This window comes from Oryctolagus cuniculus, chromosome 9 (assembly GCF_964237555.1).
Source record: "Oryctolagus cuniculus chromosome 9, mOryCun1.1, whole genome shotgun sequence".
In the NCBI taxonomy this organism is placed as follows: Eukaryota; Metazoa; Chordata; class Mammalia; order Lagomorpha; family Leporidae; genus Oryctolagus; species Oryctolagus cuniculus.
Window position 1 is genome coordinate 81,927,373 of NC_091440.1, and position 20,707 is coordinate 81,948,079.

At 38.2% G+C, this 20,707-nt stretch overlaps 1 protein-coding gene across 5 annotated transcripts in view; it reads right to left on the reverse strand.

Annotated features, from left to right (window-relative positions):
• Positions 1-20,707, reverse strand: part of BRCA2 (BRCA2 DNA repair associated) — a 72,250-nt gene that overhangs the window by 32,212 nt on the left and 19,331 nt on the right. For all 5 annotated transcript variants that reach the window (XM_002720579.5, XM_070049046.1, XM_070049048.1 and 2 more), the window contains 3 exons: positions 15,209-20,131; positions 12,263-12,358; positions 5,960-6,029 (listed from right to left, as the gene is read on the reverse strand). In XM_002720579.5, the coding sequence (XP_002720625.3) occupies positions 5,960-6,029; positions 12,263-12,358; positions 15,209-20,131 (5,089 nt within the window). The remainder of the gene's footprint in view (positions 1-5,959; positions 6,030-12,262; positions 12,359-15,208; positions 20,132-20,707) is intronic.

The following is a 20,707-nucleotide window of genomic DNA, read 5'->3' on the forward strand; positions in this document are numbered from 1 at the left end:
GGATATTGTGGCCATTTGGTGGTAGATCAGCAAATGTAAGACCTCTTTCTCTCTCTCTCAAAAAGAATACCGTGAGATGGTTTTGCTTTACAGGTTATGCTCAAGATGTCTCTTTGAATCTAACAGGAGATAATCTGCTGATGTCAATCACCATCTGGCCAAATCTACTTGACTTTATTTTCCACTTAGTCTCTATCCTTTACTTTGATGAGTTCTGCTGAGTTGAAACCTTCATATCATTACTAACCTCCCTGAAACAGTCTTACCTTGGTCTATTTCTTTTTTTTTTTTTTTTGACAGGCAGAGTGGACAGTGAGAAAGAGAGAGAGACAGAGAGAAAGGTCTTCCTTTGCCGTTGGTTCACCCCTAGTGGCCGCTGCGGCTGGCATACTACGGCCGGCGCACCGTGCTGATCCGAAGCCAGGAGCCAGGTGCTTCTCCTGGTCTCCCATGGGGTACAGGGCCCAAGCACTTGGGCCATCCTCCACTGCACTCCCGGGCCATAGTAGAGAGCTGGACTGGAAGAGGAGCAACCGGGACAAAATCCGGTGCCCCGACCGGGACTAGAATCTGGTGTGCCGGTGCCGCAAGGCGGAGGATTAGACTATTGAGCTATGGCGGCGCCACCTTGGTCTATTTCTAAGATACAAATCTGGTTCTTTCATTACACTTCTTAGATACTTCCAAAAAAGACTTATCACTTATCTAGGTTTTAACTCACCAGAGACAACACACAGTAGGCTTCCTATCTGCTCCTAACCTCCATTTCTTTTTGTTTCCTCCCAGCCTTCCCCCATGCCCCTCCCTAGCAAATCCCAAGAAAGTTACACAACTTCTTACTCTTCCCAGAATTTGGAACGCCCTTCTTAATCAAGCATTTATGTTCTGGCTGAAGAATTTTTCCCGTTAAGCTTTCTATCACATAATTAGCTGCCAATTTTTCTATGCTCTCACATCACTTTGTAATAACAATCTGTATCACATTATAACTCATTTTCATGCTTAGTTCTTAGGAGAGCAGTTTCAATTAGACTTCTCTATCTAGCAGCACATTATATATTAGTTACCTAGAGCCAAGTGCTTAATATGTTTGCTAAATGAATATTTTCCCATTTTATTCGTACATTAAGGTAATGAAGAGACAAATAACAAGGCATTTGTTTTTAAGATTACAACTGGTTTTCGATAAAAAGAAGTAAGACAAAAAAATCATCTGGCTTTTTATGTTTGAAACACATATACCTGTTATATGCTGAAAACTACATTCTAGAAATACAATTCAATTACTTTTTTTCAACAGTGCCATAGATGGTTTAGTTTTATTTGAAAAGGCAACATTAACACAATTTAAACCAAATTTTTGGGCTTAAAAGTTTATTAACTAGAGAAAAGGTTTGTAACAGCTTTCAACAATCTTAGGTGCTTCTATATTTACAGTGATTATATCTAACATATCTATGGTAAATGCCTTTAATTGACTTTTTCACTTGTAGTACCACAATGGCAGACGAAGATTATGTTCTTTGTCAACATCACCTCTGCTTTAATATACACACATTCTCTTACCTCTACCTTTCCTTATTTTTTTTTAAACAATATTCAATAATTATGACTAAATATTTTTACAGCTGAGTTTCTTATATTTGTATAAAATATACATAACATCAGTGTGTAATACACTGTATTTCCTTTCAACATTTGCTTTCCCTTGAGGTAACTATTTTTTAAAGATATACTTGAATTTCTATGCATTCATCATTTATTCACATCCAAATTCTCAATTGTATATATAACTCTTTTCATTTTGTTCATGAATTAAATTCTGTTTTAAATATTTTCCCCTCTTCTTGAATACTGTTCTTTTAAGTTGCTTCTTGAATACTGTTCTTTTCTGGTCACTTTCATTTTTTGCTAATCTTTGGAAATCTGTTCATATTTAAGAGCAGAGGACCAAAAAGCTGTTTGGAAGCTTTGTACAAAGATGGGACCTGTTGATTAAAAGCTGTACTGCACATTCAGTAACTGGAAACTTCCAATAATGAAAATGTAGCTGCTAACATTCTGGAAGCTGAGTGGGGGAAGATGCCATGGAAAGGGAGTATTTCTCACAACTTAATACGCACAGATTAACTTACCTCCTGTGCTTTCAGGACAGTACTCTTGCTTTCAAGCATGCCTAGTGTGTTTGCCAATAAAGAAACCCCTTTAGTACCTTCTGTGGAGGCTAAACCTCTAGTTTTCTGGAGTACACAGAGGTTACTGCCTTGCTTCTTGGAGTGAAGCAAGGCATTCGACTGGTTTTTAAATATACTCTTAACAGTATCCCCTTGTTGTGACGCTTTCATTCTTCACCGCTCAGTTTTGAAGTATATGAAGCCCCAAATTCCTGAAATTTTTGAGATTTCTTCACTGTAAAATGTTTGGTTCTCTCACATGCTCACTACCATGTTCAAATCAGTTTTCCCCTGCATAGTTTGAAAAATTTAGTTACTGTGGTCTTTCTCCCTGTGTGTGTATGTGTGTGTATGTGTGTTGTGTGGGTACAAACTGCATCATTATGTTGGTAAAATTTTGAGAAGCAGTGCAAAAAGATGAGTATGTGCAATTTATTATCTTTATTGAAGCTTCTTAACACATTAAAATACTTAGGTATTATTTAATTTTACCTTCTCAGCAAATTCCTAAGACTTTCTCTGTTCTGCTCCAAAGGGGCTAATTTCTAGGCTTAGCAACTTAGCTATGATTCTGGTATCTCCCTGCAATATCACCCTGAAGGTTCCCTTTGCTTCTCTCCAATGTTGAATTCTCCATTGTTGAAGTCTCACATTTTCCTCTATCTCAAATTATGAATTTGTTTTGGTTAGCTTCCTGGAAAAGGTGCATGGTAATAAATTTTTTGATACAATGCATCTGTAAAATGTCAACTCTTTTAAGTGGTATTTTGGACAGTGATAGGATTTCTAGTTTGGAAATAATTTTCTCAGAAATTTGAAGGCCTTGCTCTGTATTATATGAAATACCATAACCAAATTCTTTTAACATTTGAAGATGAAAGAACTCATATCATTATGACTCTGAAACTTCATTTGAAGGCTGCTTTTTTCCCTTTCTGTAAAATGTAAAACTCTTTTTTGCCCATATTCTGAAATTTCTCAAAGATTCACCTTAATGTGGGTCATTTTTATTTATGTACATATTCAGTGGGCCCTTTTAATCAAAGAAACTCATGTCCTTCAGCATTGGTGAAACATTTTAAATCATTTTTTTAAAAAATTTCTTTTAGAGCAGGCATTTCATCTGGTTGTTGAGATGCCCGCATTCCAAAATAGAGTGCTTGGGTTTAGTCAAATCGTAGCTCCGGCTCCTGACTCCAGCTTGCTGCCAATACAGATCCTGGGGGATACTACTGATGATGGCTCAAATCATTGGGCCTCTGTTCCCAGCTCTAGCCCGGGCACAGATCTGAACATTGCAGACATTTGGGAAAGGAGCCAGTGTTTGGGAACTCTGTCTTTCTCTCAAAAAAAAAAAAAAAAAAAAAAAAAAAAAAAAAAAAGTCTTCATTTCTCTTCTGTTCCTTCTTTTTCAAACTCTAACTCCATCTTTTTAGATGTTAGACCCATTGGACCAACTTTCCTAATAATCTTTTCATTCTTTTTTCCATCTTTTTCTTGTGGGTCTACATTCTGAGAGCACTCATGATTTTAATATTTACTTATTTCTACTGAGTTAATTTGTACATAGAATAATTTTCAATTTAAAAAAAGATTATTATTTATTTATTTTAAAGTCAGAGTTAAAGAGAGAGAGGGAGAGATGGAGAGAAACCCTTCATCTGCCAGTTCCTCCTTAAATGGTCACAACGGTGCAGGGGGAGGCTGGGCTAGACAGAAGGGAGGAGAATAGAACCCCATCCAGGTCTCCCATATGGGTGGCAGGGACACAAGTACTTGGGTCATCCTTTCCGCTTTCCCAGGTGCATTATCGGGGAGCAGCCAGGACTTGAACTGGTGCTTATATGGGATGCTGGCATCACAACAGGCAGTTTAATGGGCAGCACAACAATACTGGCCCCATTTTTTATTTATTTATTTATTAATTATTTTATTTTTATTTTTATTTTTTGACAGGCAGAGTGGACAGTGAGAGAGAGAGAGAGACAGAGAGAAAGGTCTTCCTTTGCCGTTGGTTCACCCTCCAATGGCCGCCGTGGCCAGCGCGCTGCGGCCGGCGCACCGCGCTGATCCGAAGCCAGGAGCCAGGTACTTATCCTGGTCTCCCATGGGGTGCAGGGCCCAATGACTTGGGCCATTCTCCACTGCACTCCCTGGCCACAGCAGAGAGCTAGCCTGGAAGAGGGGCAACTGGGACAGAATCCGGCGCCCCGACCAGGACTAGAACCCGGTGTGCCAGCACCGCAAGGTGGAGGATTAGCCTAGTGAGCCGCGGCGCCGGCCCTGGCCCCATATTTTTAAGAGCTCTTTTTATAGCTACTTTTTTTTTTTTTTTTTCCAACAGGCAGAGTGGACAGTGAGAGAGAGAGAGACAGAGAGAAAGATCTTCCTTTTCCGTTGGTTCACCCATCAATGGCCGCTATGGCCAGCGTGCTGCGGCCAGCGCACCACGCACATCTGAAGCCAGGAGCCAGGTGCTTCTCCTGGTCTCCCATGTGGGTGCAGGGCCCAAGCACTTGGGCCATCCTCCACTGCACTCCTGGGCCACAGCAGAGAGCTGGACTGGAAGAGGGGCAACTGGGACAGAATCCGGCGCTCCGACCGGGACTAGAGCCCGGTGTGCCGGCGCTGTAGGCGGAGGATTAGCCTATTGAGCTGTGGCACCGGCTGCAACTTATTCTAAGGATGCAATATCTTCTTTTTTTTTAAATGTTCTTCTTGCACAACCTATTTCATTTAAGTTCCTTTGCCTTTGTTTTCATCCTTTGGTTGCAATCTTTCACAATAACTTTCTTGCAGTGAACAGTGATTCTTGAATGCCTGTTCTCAAGTGAGACACTAAACAGCTTACTAGAGGTGTTTGTTGACAGGGTTTGTCAATTGTTGGCTTCAATGTTTGATTACTGGCTATGCTATTTTATGTGAGTACTCTCAATTGGGCTGGTCACACTCCCTAGAAAAAAAGAAAATTCCAGTCTCTTGCCTTGTGAACCTATCTGCCAGAATTTGGAGCCTACAGTGAGAAAGAGTCTAGGAATTCTACTGCTTGATATACAGAATTTTACTTAGGATGTTTTTAGTACTCTTCCCTCAACTGTGCCTGAGATCCTCTGGCCTGAGCCCATCCCCATTTCAGAATGATGCCAATTCATCTTCTCTTGAGAATAAACTGGTTACTGGGAAAAGGTGATAACTGCAGTCAGGGAGGGGATAATGTACCCATTTTCAACCTTACTCTCACAAGTATTGTTGCCTATTTGAGTCTTTCAGGTTTGTTAGGGAAAACTGGTTTGTTTATCTGCTTGCTCCATGTCAAGTTTTAGTTTTCTCAGCTTTGCTAAGTCACTCATGTTTTGGCTAACAAACTTTTGTTTCTTCTGATCATTGTCCTTGGGAATTATGCTTAAAAATTACCCTTGCAATTCTAGTAGGATTTAAGACAAGGAAGAGAGACAAAAACTTATATTCAATATCTGCCATATTTTTGGTAACTGACTTTGAATATTTATTTAATCTTTTGTAACCTCAGTACATCATTCATAAAATTGGAATATATTTTGCTTGTCTATTTTACAAGCTGCTATGAAACCAAAAAGTGAAATATTTTATGAACAGCACTATAAAGCACTACCAAGGTACAGAATTATTTAATCCTGATGCAGGCTGTCAAAAAGGGCAGTGTTAACTTTTTAAACACATACTAGTGATATAAGTTTTAGAAATATTAATTAAAAACTGTATTATTATCTATATATTACAATTAAATGAATTTAAACCTGTCTTACCGAAAGGGTCCACAGGTGATTGGCTCTAAAGAGATCTGATGCATAAATAATCTTCTATCTTTCATTGTGCCTAGAAAAAATTTTTACATATTAATGAAAATCTAATGAGACATTTTTCTTTCATTTTCTTACACATGCTGTTGTAAATATTTAAACAGGAGTTTTGAGGCAATTACAGACTTTAAATTTTTCGATGCATAAAAATGATGCTCAGTAAGTGATAACTATCAAAAGCGGCTGACTCACAATTTGATAATGATTATACACAAAATAACTAAGTAAAATCATAAAAGAAATCAGGTATTACTGATCCTTTCATTTGCACCCATTAAATCTTCAATTATTTCATTAATAGGGACTTGATTGAATGAACCAGGATACATTGCTATAGCCAGCCATATAATTAAGTACCATGTAACCATAAAAAAGAATGAAAAAGGTCTATACATTCATTAAGGAGTGATCTCTAGATATCTATAAGTTAACAAGAATCAAAAGGAGGTACAAAACAGTGTATATGCTACACTTTCAAGTAAAAGAGGGTAATAAGAATAAACTGATATATGGACATATTTGCTTATTTTTCAAAAGGAAATTGAGAAAGGATAAACAAAATCATTGAACACGGCTCCCCACAGTGAGCAAGAGGCAGGGGAGGTAGTGAATAGCATGGGGGAATAGGGATGGAATCCAGACTTCTTCCAAGTAAACCTTTACACAGTTTTGAAAAATGAACTACGTAAATGTTTTTTTTTTTTTTTTGACAGGCAGAGTGGACAGTGAGAGAGAGAGACAGAGAGAAAGGTCTTCCTTTTTGCCGTTGGTTCACCATCCAATGGCCGCTGTGGCCGGTGCACTGCGCTGATCCGATGGCAGGAGCCAGGTACTTATCCTGGTCTCCCATGGGGTGCGAGGCCCAAGCACTTGGGCCATCCTCCACTGCACTCCCTGGCCACAGCAGAGAGCTGGCCTGGAAGAGGGGCAACCGGGACAAAAATCTGGCGCCCTGACCGGCACTAGAACCGGTGTGCCGGCACTGCAGGCGGAGGATTAGCCTATTGAGCCACAGCACCAGCCTATGTAAATGATTTATTAAATATAAAACCAAATAAGAAAAGCAAACCCTAAAATTAAAACTAAATGAATCAATCTAATGGTCAAATTGGTAAATACAAACAGCAGAATTATTTTGAGTGACAACGAACACAGAAAGGATATCTACTCTAATCACAAAAACTGCAAAGAACTCTTACATTCCCCTTTGTATGTTTTTAATAGTTGATATTGTGAATTTCAAACTATTATGCAGATACTACAGTACAATAATTCTCAAAGGGAGATGTTTGGAACCCTGAGAAGGGTGATAAAACTCTTTCAGAGGAACTGTCAAAACTGTACTAACAACAGTAAGATGTTCTTTATGTCTTTTTCATTGTGGTGAATCTGCAGTGCTGGCATAGTTTTGCTGCATACTTTAGTACTACCAATGTCTTAAGAAAATACACCTAGGGGCAGGCACTGTGGTGTAGTAGGCTAAGCATCTGCCTGTGGCACCCACATACCACATGGACGACAGTTCGTGTCCTGGGTGCTTCTTTTCCAATCCAACTTTCTGCTTATGGCCTGGAAAAAGTAGTGGAAGATGGCCCAGTGGTTGGGCCCCAGCACCTATGTGGGAGGCGTGGAAGAAGCTTCTGGTTCCTGGCTTTGGATCCACTCAGCTCTAGCCCATTGTGGCCATTTGGGGAGTGAATCAGTAGATAGAAGACCTTTCTCTCTGTCTCTCCCTGTGTTTGTAACTCTACCTCTAAAATAAATTAAAAAACGAAAGAAAGAAAGAAAGAAAGAAAGAAAGAAAGAAAGAAAGAAAGAAAGAAAGAAAGAAAGAAAGAAAGAAGGAGGGAGGGAGGGAGGGAGGGAGGGAGGGAGGGAGGGAGGGAGGGAGGGAGGGAGGGAGGAAGGAAGGAAGGAAGGAAGGAAGGAAGGAAGGAAGGAAAATACACCTAGATGATTTAGCTGTGAGCTGTGCTGGCCATTTTTTTTTTTTAAAGATGGAATTCCATTTTTCATTGAAAGAATAGCCAACAATCGAGTTTTTCAGACTTGGGTACTCAGCAGCATTTTCTCAAAAATAATGAAATACAAGGAAATAAAGTGATAATATTTGTTGCCAGTAGCAACAATCAAGTTTTTTAAATGAGTTAAATGATATCACAAAGAAACAAAAAGCAGAGTGTGGGACAGTCTAGGAAACAACTGACTTGGTCACTTTAAAGTGCTATCATAAAAAATAAATATAAAAACAGGTATGAAGAATACTGTAGGCCGGTGCCATGGTTCAGTAGGCTAATCCTCCGCCTTGCGGCGCTGGCATATGGGGTTCTAGTCCCGGTCGGGGCGCCGGATTCTGTCCCAGTTGCCCCTCTTCTAGGCCAGCTCTCTGCTGTGGCTCGGTAAGGCAGCGGAGGATGGCCCAAGTGCTTGGGCCCTGCACCCACATGGGAGACCAGGAGAAGCACCTGGCTCCTGCCTTCGGATCAGCGCAGCGTGCCGGCCGCAGCGCGCCAGCCGCAGCGGCCATTGGAGGGTGAACCAACAGTAAAGGAAGACCTTTCTCTCTGTCTCTCTCTCTCACTGTCCACTCTGCCTGTCAAAAAAAAAAAAAAAAGAATACTGTGGATGACATGAAATATTGGGCAATTAAAATTTTTTTGTTTGAAAGGCAGAAAGATAGAGACAGAAAGATGTTCCATCACTTGTTCACTTTTCAAATGCCTAAAATGGCTAGGGCTGGGCCAGACCCAATCTAGGAGCTTGGAACACAAGCTGGTCTCCCACATAGGTGGCAGGCACACATATACTTAAACCATCACCTGCTGCTTCCTAGGTGCACGGCAGTAGAAAGCTGGAATCAGAAGTGGAGCTGGGACTTGAACCTAGGAACACCCACATGGAATGTGGACATCCCAAGCAGTGTCTTCAATGCTGTGCCAAATGATGCCTGTAGGCAATTTTTTTTGTGTGTGATGATGGCTCTGAGATACTATTATGAAATGTCATTATGTCTGAAACTAAAACTCAAATGAGTGAGCAAAAAAAACCTATATATGAAATATGTATATATATGCAAACCCATACACATACATATTACCACACACACACACACATAAAAACCCTACATATATACACCCTCCACATGTACAGGTACACACGCACACACACATATTATACATAAATAATTATGAAAAAATAAGTTGATCAGCCGGCGCTGCGGCTCACTAGGCTAATCCTCTGCCTTGTGGCGCCAGCACACTGGGTTCTAGTCCCGGTCGGGGCGCTGGATTCTGTCCTGGTTGCCCCTCTTCCAGGCCAGCTCTCTGCTGTGGCCAGGGAGTGCAGTGGAGGATGGCCCAGGTGCTTGGGCCCTGCACCCCATGGGAGACCAGGAGAAGCACCTGGCTCCTGCCATCGGATCAGCACAGTGTGCCGGCCACAGCGCGCCAGCTGCGGAGGCCATTGGAGGGTGAACCAACGGCAAAGGAAGACCTTTCTCTCTGTCTCTCTCTCTCACTGTCCACTCTGCCTGTCAAAAAAAAAAAAAAAAAAAAAAAAAAAAAAAAAAAAAAAAAAAAGGTTGATCAATTTAGCTGGAGAATATTCATATTATCTTTCAACTTTCCAGTGAAATGTAAATGAAAAACTAGAGGCTGGTGCCGCGGCTCACTTGGCACTTGGCTAATCCTCTATCTGTGGTGCTGGTACCCCAGGTTCTAGTTCCAGTTGGGGATTCTGTCCTGGTTGCTCCTCTTCCAGTCCAGCTCTCTGCTGTGGCCCGGGAGGGCAGTGGAGGATGACCCAAGTGCTTGGGCCCTGTACCCATGTGGGAGACCAGGAGGAAGCACCTAGCACCTGGCTTCGGATCGGCGCAGTGCGCTGGCTGTGGCAGCCATTTGGGGGGTAAACCAATGGAAGGAAGACCTTTCTGTCTTTCTCTCTCTAACTCTGTCAAAAAAAAGAGAAACTAGAAGGAAAAGGATTGTTCACTTTCAAGTATTGAATGAAAATCAAGCTAAAAACATCATTTAAAAAAATAAATAAGATGTGATCATCAAATAAATACTGAGTATCCACTGACTTGTCAAGATAATTCCAAAAGGAGAGTTATGATACTATTTTATGTTAATGGTAGTCCTTTTAGAATGAAATACATGTTCTTCCATTTGCTTCTCCTTGGAACCATGTCTAAATCAAATGTTTTTGGAAATTTATGCTTAATACTATCTAAATCCATTTTTAAAAAAGATTTATTTATATGAAAGGCAGAGTTACAGACAGAGAGAGGGAGGGAGGGAGGGAGGGAGGGAGATATTTTCCATCCACTGTTTCATTCCCCAAATAGCTACAATGGCTGGGGCTTGGCACATCCAAAGCCAGAAGCCAGGAGCTTCTTCTGGGTCTCCAATGTAGGTACAGAGGCCCAAGCACTTGGGCCATCTTCTGCTGCTTTCTCAGGCACATTAGCAGGGAGCTGGATCAGAAGCTAATAGCCAGGAGTCAAACTGGCACCCATATGGGATACCAGCACCAAAGGCAGTGGCTTTACCTGCTACGCCACAGTTCCGGACCTTAAAACCATTCTTTCAATACTTACAAAGTAATCAAACACAGGTTCTAATGACAATTTTTCAAGTAATAGTATAGTATAGTAATAAATATACTAAAAATTACTTTTGCTTCTCATAAACAGTAATCAGGGTTTTAGTTTCCAATTCTATTCAGAATTCTTGTGCATGTTAACATTTGAGAACCAGTAAGTAAGAAGAAAGGAAAGACAGAAGTAAATGAAGTTTCCTGAATCTTTCAACCCTTCTGGCTTTAAGAAACTTTCAAATTTCTATCCCTAAATAGGAGAGTAGTTAGGAAATTAGAAAATTCCCAAGTGTTCTTACTTTGAAGGTTTATTCCATGTGTTACCTTCACTCCCCAGACTATCAAAAGTAAGAAATCAAATATACAGTATACAGTATACGTATTTGTCTTCAAACATCCTATAGTAAAACTTTGGATTTCAGCCTAAAAGAGTGCTATGAAGAGTGTTAAGCAGCCAAGTAACATGATCTGACCACTGTGCTAGAAGGGTGATTCTGGTTGCAGTATTGAGAACAGCTTGGAGAAGGGCCAAAGGCAAAAGTAGAGAGATCAGCTTGGAGCTATGAAGAGTGGCTTGACTGAGGGTGGTAGACAGGAGAAGAAATCATCAAATTGTTTGATTTTTGAAGGTGAGAACTTATATATAACTTATTAATGGTTTGGGTGTGGAATTGAGGAAACAGTCAAAGACGATACAAAACTCTGATGTGATCAACTGGCAGAAAGACACTGTCCCTTATTAATGAAAGGAAAATACAATAGAAAGCAAATCTAGGGCAGAGACAGAATTAGAAGTTCAACATTGACTACAGTAACTTTGAGGTATATATTAGCAATCTGGGTTGAGATGTACCAAGTAGCCAAATGAATGAGTCTGGAGTTAAGAACAGGTTAAGACTGCAGGAGAGTCACTGAAGTCTAAGCAGAGAAGAGACCTAAGGTCATTTCTGCTCAGTATAAGGAAAGAATTCTGATTTTGGTGGAATGGTGGGGTTCAAAAAATTGGACTCTAGAACCTAAGCTTCAAGTTATCATACTTTGGGGCTGGTGCCGTGGCTCACTTAGTTAATCCTCCGCCTGCGGCACCGGCATCCCATATGGGCACCGGGTTCTAGTCCCAGTTGCTCCTCTTCCAGTCCAGCTCTCTGCTGTGGCCCACGAGGGCAGTGGAGGATGGCCCAAGTGTTTGGGCTCCTGCACCCGCATGGGAAACCAGGAAGAAGCACCTGGCTCCTGGCTTCGGATCGGCCCAGCGCTGGCCGTGGTGGCCATTTGGGGAGTGAATCAACAGAAGGTAGACCTTTCTCTCTGTCTGTCTCTCTCACTATATATAACTCTACCTGTCATATAAAAAAAAAAAAGTTATTATACTGAAGTTTTAAACTAAATTCTTACAGATGATTTTCTTTAAAATAAAAAGTCATTATTTTATAATGCTTCTTACTTTACAATTACAAGGAATCTCAGAATCATAAAGTTACTATGAAGGAAAAGTTCAGTTAACAAACAAGACAAGATATAAGTTTAACAAATAAACTACATTGTAAAACCTTTTCTAATACATATATCCCCCAAAACTGAGAAAGATAACTTTAGGAATATCGGGCACAATACTTATAGAGGAAAAAACAATTGAATAAATGCAAACTTTACCATCTGGAGTGCTTTTTGAAGCCTTTAATGATTTGTCTTGGTTTTCTATTATTCTGTCAAATTCATTTAACAAGTTTCTTTTGATTGGTGGTTCTCCTAAAAGAAAATTTCAGTATGTATATTTAAAGCAAACTATATTTTAATTTTTTAGAAATCTGTATTTCATTGAAAATTTCTATATATTGAAAAAACACAGTAATTACAATTTAAATAGCAACCATTCTACTTTGAAAGAGAATATTCTCTTTTTGTCAGTTTTTAAACCATTTAAAAATATCATTTAATGCAGCTAGGTATAAACAAGGCTGACAAATACTCAAGAAGCTACTTCTTAAATAAATGGCACTGAATGCTATTCTATGCTTAATGGCCACAGGACAAACAAAATTCCTTCAAATAAACTTTTGGGAGGGACATGAAATTCAAGAAGGAATTTATTATATAGGTCCCTGAATTAAACTTAATGAGCAGAATAGATTTTTAAAATTACCATTTAAAGTATTAGAAATAGTAACACTTCTTATTTTAGAATTCTACTGAGCTTATAAGGTAAGATTGAAGCATATCAAGTTGTGCATTTTCCAGGTCATGCTGAGATATGTAGTAACAAGTACTTTGCTTTTTGATGCTTTATTATACGAATGTATTTTCAGGATTTAATAAGTAAAAATGTCCATGCATGGCTTTATCAGATATTATATCATTAGAAATAGCTCTCATTGTTTAAAAAGGACATGCGCTGTACATATAACCACAGGTTGATTAGTTATATACTCATATACAAGAGCAGTGAGGATATTAAATAGTAATGCTATTGAGATCATTTAGAAGTCTGAGTTTTTTTCTAGGCAGAAGGCCAACTCACTTCTGTGTACACACGAACAGAAAGAGTTGTTATAAATAAAGGCATTGTTTTTCACAAAAAATGTATTTATTTCAGAATCCCACACTAAAGAACAGCAAATATTTTAAGCATTACAAACTTGTTACTTTGCCAATAAATGTTATATAGAATGTGACTGGGATAACACTAGATTAAATAAATCTATATCTACCAGGATGATTTAAGGGTAACAGGCACCAAATAACCTTCTTAAAAAATAAATTTTTATTTATCTGAAAGGCAGAGACAGAGAGATCTTCCATTTCCTGTTTTTTCCCCCAAATGTCCACAACAGCCAAAGCTGGGCCAGATCAAATCCAGAAGCCTGGAACTCAATTTGGGTCTCCCATGTGGGTGGCAGGGAGCCAAGTACTTGGGCCATACCCTGATGCTTCCCAGGGTGCACATCAGCAGGAAGCTGGAATTGGAAGTGGAGTCTGGACTCAAACACAGGCACTCTGACATGATGTGGGTATCCCATGTGGCATCTTAATTGCTAGGCCAAATGCCTGTCTCAAGACAACGTGTGTTAACTCAAATTTTCTATTAGTCTGTTTTTAAAAAGAGCTAGTAAATTAATTAACAGCTAGTAACTTACTAATTAAAGCTAGTAAATTAGTCTACTCAAAAGCTAGAGAGTTTTGGCATTTACTTTAATCAACAGATTGAATTACGAGATTATTCCTAGTCAGAGACTAACAGAAACAATACACATATCCAATTCACCTAATAGCTGAACTAGGTTGGTAGACAAAAGAGAAGGTAGGATCCAGTCTCAAGGTATTAAGGTCTGAATACTATCTGCCAACAGTAGCAGTTTTTAGAACACTTCTTAGATGAAAAAAAGGAAGCAAGTTATTATGTGTTATTATCTATTGAATTCTCTCTGCCTACTATGTGTCAGAGTCAATGCTAGGTGCCTTTAGATAATTTTATTCTATCTTCATAATTATCCAGTGTGGAAGGTGCTACTTACATTATATGGATAAGAAATAAACAGGCTAGGAGAAGCTAAGTAATATATGCTACCCAGTAAATTATATAATCAGAAACCAACTTTTAAAGTTCAAATGAGCCAGACTCCACACCTCTGCTACAGAACTATTCAAAAACTACTATTCCACTGGCATGGTTATAATACAAAGTTTTAGCTTTTCTAGAAAAAGTCAAACTTTTCATAGAAATTTCTCAATTGTATTAATAATCTTAAAAAAAAATACGAGACCTGGCACTGTGGCGCAGGGGGTTATTGCCCTGGCCTGAAGGACCGGCATCCCATATGGAAACCAGTTCAAGATCCAGCTGCTCCTCTTCTGATCCAGCTCTCTGCTACGGCCTGGGAAAGCAGCAGAAAACGGGCCAAGTCCTTGGGCCCCTGCACCCCTGTGGGAGACCGAGAAGAAGCTCCTGGCTTCCGATTGGTGTAGCTCCTGCTATTGCTGCCAACTGGGGAGTGAACCAGCAGATTGAAGACCTCTCTCTCTCTGTGTGTGACTCTTTCAAATAAACAAACAAATCTTTAAAAAAAATACAAGACCCTCAAAACATAATATCTTGATACACAGACTTAAGAGAGATCATGGGGTCGGCACCACGGCTCAATAGGTTAATCCTCCGCCTTGCGGCACCGGCACACTGGGTTCTAGTGTCGGTCGGGGCACCGGATTCTGTCCCGGTTGCCCCTCTTCCAGGCCAGTTCTCTGCTGTGGCCCAGGAGTGCAGTGGAGGATGGCCCAAGTGCTTGGGCCCTGCACCCCATGGGAGACCAGGAGAAGCACCTGGCTCCTGCCATCGCATCAGCGCGGTGCGCCGGCCGCAGCGCGCAGGCCGTGGCGGCCATTGGAGGGTGAACCAACAGCAAAGGAAGACCTTTCTCTCTGTTTCTCTCTCTCACTATCCACTCTGCCTGTCAAAAGTTAAAAAAAAAAAAAAAAAGAGATCGATCATGGGTCAAATCATACTCCCCCAAAACATACAAAAAAGCCTGAAAAATAAACTTAGCTAATAATATTCTATTTACTAATAAATACATTGGTAAATCAAAAGTTAAATCAGATACTTACCAACTGAGACAAGGGCATCTCCTCTTCTTTTTCCAATTCTTGAATTTAATAAAATCATTCCCTCACTTTTTTGGTATGTAAAACGTGAGCGTTTGTCACGATCTAATGCTTCAGAATCTGTCAGCTCACCATCTTCCATAAAGGCTTTGGCAATCTCTACTGCTTCTGTTTCAAAATACTTTTCTGGATCTTTGGAGTAAGCAAAACAAACTTCTCTATTTGTTCTCACAGGACTAGAAAATATTTCAGTTTTACCAGTTTCCATTTTTACGTTTTTAGGTGAAGCTCGCTTTTTTCTCAAAGGACAAGTGTTTTCAACAAGTGGTACTCTGGTTCCTAATACCAACTGTTGTTCATTTTCCTTAAACTCAGAGATATATGGAGAAACTTTAATACACTGGTTTTCTGAAGAACCACTTTTACTATTAGAGTTACCTGTTAACTCAAATTTTTCACTGCAGGTGTTTCCCCTTTTAAAGTTTACAGAGTGTTCTGGGGTTCTCTTATCAACACAAGGAGGAGGGGTTACTTTTGATACACTTTGTTTACATGTAGGTGAATCCTGAAGAGAACATTCGGTTCTGATTAAGTCAAATTCTTCCAACATTCCCTTGACTTTTTGTAAGGCACTTTCTGAAATTGAAACTTGCTTTCCACTTGCTGTACTAAATCCAGAGAAAGCAAATGAATTTATCACATTATTTGAAAAGTCTTTCTGAGATGACAGTAAATTTTTTGGGATATCTGTCATAGAATTCTCTTCTCTGGTGAATTGGTCTGAACATTCTTTACTTTTAAAAGATACTTTGGAAAAGAGTTGTTCAGCACTATCTTCTGTCTCAGAAAACATCTCTTTCGCCTTTTGTAAGGAAGCATCTGACACATGCACAGATTTTCCACTTGCTGTGCTAAAAACTCCAGAATTTGTAGAAGAGACTGACTGCGGATGTTCCCCTAGATTAAAATTACATACATCTGAAGTTTTCAAGCTAACATGACAGGGTGACATATCAGAAACTTCCTCTAATCCAGACATACTTTGGTTATGTTGTAATATTTGTTCATTTTCAATGTCAGCAAAAACCTTATGGGAATACATATTATATCCACCATTTTCTATAGAGTTAGGAAAAATATCCTTTGAATCCTCCAATAATGTCAAAGTTTTTGTTTGAGAAGTGTCTGACTTACTCTCAGTGTTTGGCTTAATTACTTCACTATAGTCATCTATAAGTATCTCTTTTACTTTTTTTATTGCTTCATGTGAAACACAGACTGTTTTACCACTGGCTGTACTGAATATAGGTGGCCCTACCTTAGAATTATCTGAATGAGATACAGTTAGTCTAATGGCTTTCTCTTTATTTCTGCATGATGAAGAGTCAGTCACACATTTTGGATCACAAGTATCTTCATTTATAGTTTGTGGGCATGTGGCTTCTTCTCTTACACTAGGTATAACTTTGGTGTTTTGGTCAACATTCTTCACTAATGGCTCAAGACCAGAAGCAATTTTATTTTTTGAGGGGTATTCTGAGTGATTATGTATCTCATCAGAATGACATGAATAGCTATTAGATACACTATTACTTAAATAAGGTGAATCTTGTTTTCCAGAGAGAGGATTTTTGCCACTTTGAGTTATGATACTGTTTGAACTATTTTCATATGAAGGATTTCCTACATAATTGTCTGGGTATTTCTTTACACATATAACCTTGGCAGCATTTTTTTCTGATTGATCTTCCAATTCTCCTTCTCTAAGCCATTTTTTTGCTTCAAACAGTGAAGCTTGACTCACAGAAACTTCTTTGCCATGTCCTGTGTAAAATGCCAAATCTGAATTTTCAATGGTTAAAGACTGATTTGGGAAACATCCTGTAGCATTTCCTAGTGCTTCTTTTTCTGTATTTTCATGTATTTTAATTTTCAAAGAGATACTATTTGTTCTCAGACTTTTAGTTTGTCTATGTAAGTTATCACTTAGCCGGGGCAGCAGCCTAGTGTCACTAAAAGCAAAGTTTTTGTCATTACAATCTAGATAATTCTGTATTTCTTCACACTTTGGCACAGTTATCTCAATGGCATCAAGTGCTAATTCAAGTCCTTCTTTACAGTTCTCCATATCCTTTAGGGTGTTTGCTCCTTGATGGATGAAACTGGCAATTTCACTATCTTGCTTTTCATCAAAAAGATTTTTGACTTTGTCAAAAGATTCCTTTGTAATTTTTACTTTTTTCCCACTAGCTGTGTGAAAACCCAACAGAGTAGGTTCTTTGATCTTTTCTATTCCACATTCTGGTTGCTGCTGGACAATCAGTAATTGATTTTCAGTACTAACTGGGATACTTTCTTTAAATATTTTGTTTTTAACAATGTCTGGTTCCTCATGACTTGAAAAATCCACTTTGTTCTTATTCATGTCACAAAGTAACTTAGATTTCAAGCAATTTGAAAAGTTATTCAATTCTTCTTCTGTTTCTTTATCAAAGAAATTTACAACCTTATTTAATGACTCTTTGGAGACTTTGATATTTCTCCCAGCTGCAGTCTGAAAGGATATATCAAAAATCCCAACAGCTTTTACATTTTGCTCTGTTGTATCTGTAGTTAACTCTTCTTCATTTGAAGTATTAATATGACGTATTTCTTCAGCTTTCACAACTTCCAAACAAGTTAAATCTGATAAACCTTCTTTAATCTGAGTGTTTTCCTCCTTCACAAATTGGGCGTGCTGATTAATACATTGCAAGTCATTTTCATTCGTATGAATATCAACTGTATAATTTTTCCTTGAATCACTGACATCAGATTCTCTTAATTTATTTCTATCATTATCTTCATCTTCTGTGTTTCTCTTATAATTTTCAGTATTTTCATTGCCAAAAACATCAGGGGTTACTTCACTATCATTTTGTGATATTAGTTGGCATTTATTATTTTTCTCGCTTAAATTTTGATCATTGTTATGATTTTCTACTTTAATCACTGAAGCAATAGAATCATGACATTTACCTGAAGGGAAACTTCTTGGATATACTTCTGCAGAAGTTTCCTGACTAATACTCTCAATGTCACTGAATAGTTTCACAGCTTTTTGCAGAGCTTCACTGGAAACATTCAGTCTTGTGCCAAGGGCAGAATAAAAGCCTCTAAATACCACTTCATTTTCATCTGTTAAATAAGTAGCACTTTTGTTGCAGTTATTTTTCAATGAGCAAGCAAACTTGTGTTCAGTTCCAACTGCATCTTCAAATTTCTTGCTCCTCTCTACTTGACCAAGAGATGAGACATTAATGCTAAGATGGTGATTGCCATCTTTACATTCCTCAGATGTGGTATTTAAGATGGTCATTTGGTTTTCAGGCACTTCAAAGGTATCACCTTGTGTTATATGGCTAGGTTTTCTGAACTGTGTAAATTCAAACTGACTTCCTGATTCTTCTAATATGGTAGAAAGTTCTGTAATTTCTGCCTTTTGGCTAGGTGTTAAATTATGGTTTGAATTAAGATCTTGCTTTAAAGATAACACCTGAGTGGCTGTATGATTATTTTCACAATCAGAAACAAATGCACTATTTTGCATATATGCAGATATGGCATTATTTGACTGTGAATCAAATATATCAGGTTTCCTTAGTTTTTTCTGATTATCTAATGACACTGTATTTAAAGTTTCAACACAAGCCAAACTAGTAGGATACTGTTCTTCAATATCTTTGAAGAGCATTTTGCTTTTATTAATTTTATGTTCAGAGAGTTTTATTTCTTTATTAGAAGCTGTTCTGAAGCTACCTCCAAAACTGTGATTCGAAATTGGATCTAAAAGACCTGACAACCTGTCCATGTAATCATTATTTCCATTTGATTTCATATGTATATCTAAGGGGATACCTGATTTTAAATCTTGACCTAGAGTCATTTTTAGATGCTGTGTCACAGTATTTCTGTTCTCCTCTATAAGATCATGGACCATATTTGATGAGTCAGAATCTTTTGCAATCAATACCTGAGTTGTCTGTTTGTCATCTATATCTTCATGTACTACCATGGTAGAGTTCTGGAGATTGGATTCTTCCATATAATTGAGGTCAATTTCATTACGTTCCTCAGTATTTCCTGAAACAGGATTATTCCTCTCATTAGTTCTTTGAAAGACAAAACTATTCTCATTGTCTGGGAAAAGTTCTTCGGAGTTTGAATTGACAGTTATTTCTGAAATTAAAGTAGTTTCTTCTTGGTCTTGTTGGGTTACTGTTAGATTTGTAATTTTGTTGAACTGAACTTTCATTGAAGGAGATGTTATTATTACATGTTTTTCAAGTGGTAACAGTTCAGCTTTTTTAAAATTTTCACTTAAACCCCACATTTCTTGATTTTTTTCTATGGGACTATTTTTGGTTAATTCAACATCACTCTCACAATTCCTGTACTTTGTTTCCTCTGACATTTTGTATGATTCTTTTTCTCCAGAAATCACAGCCAAGTTTGATGCAATATCCTTGGAGCTAGGAGTTAAAATACAAGTGTTGGTATTATCATGGTTATCCAAAAAACCATTTTGGGATTGAGAGTAAGTGCTATTACATTCCATCTCTAAATGCTGAATTGCAGGGTGATATGCTGAAGTCACGATCTTTGCTCTTATATTTGAAACTTGTTGGCCTTTTAGATCATCTTCACATTGTCTTTCTTGCAGGCATGACAGATAATCAGTTTCTGGGGTTATAAGTGATGGCAATTTTTCCTTATTAAGTTTTGCTTCCTTATAATTAAGATCTTGAGATGTTACTGCATTATTGGAACTATTCTCATCATTGGAATATTTCCTTAATATTGTTCCAAAAGAATTGGTTTTGGACAAAGTTTGTTCTTCAGAATCAACCTGCAAACAGTTTCTTTTGACAGAAGAATGCAATAAACCTAAATATAAAAAGAGTGACAAATTAAATTACAATCATTAAATAAATATTCTTAACTAAGTTAAAATAGCAGTGTAAAACAAGTATCACATGAAAAGCAATATATGAATACCACATTTAAAACAAAGAATTCTAAATATTCTGTTATTACATTGTATAAAGAAAATAATACTTAAATATTTTTTATAATATTTATCAACTCATCTAAAATTTGTATCCAGTTAAAGGAAGCCGCTAGTCACCACAAACAAAACTCAAAGTAATCTTTATTGGAAAACAAAATTAGAAAAAATTCACTGGCATAGCAGAACACAGAAAAGCAAGTCAGAGGAATTAGAAAAGAGCCAATTCTCTAATTTTTTCACATTAAAAAAACCCAATTTTAAAAAACGGGGTCCATATATGAACAGCCAGAAAGACAACTTACTGTCATTTATAATGGCAAATGAGTGAAATTGCTTGCTTTATTCAGTTAATTTTCTTGACTCTCTGAATTTCCCATTAATAAGGCAAAATGCTATATCACATTTTATTTCATCAGTTATTGGCTTTACAGTCTCAAGGTTTCAATTCTGTG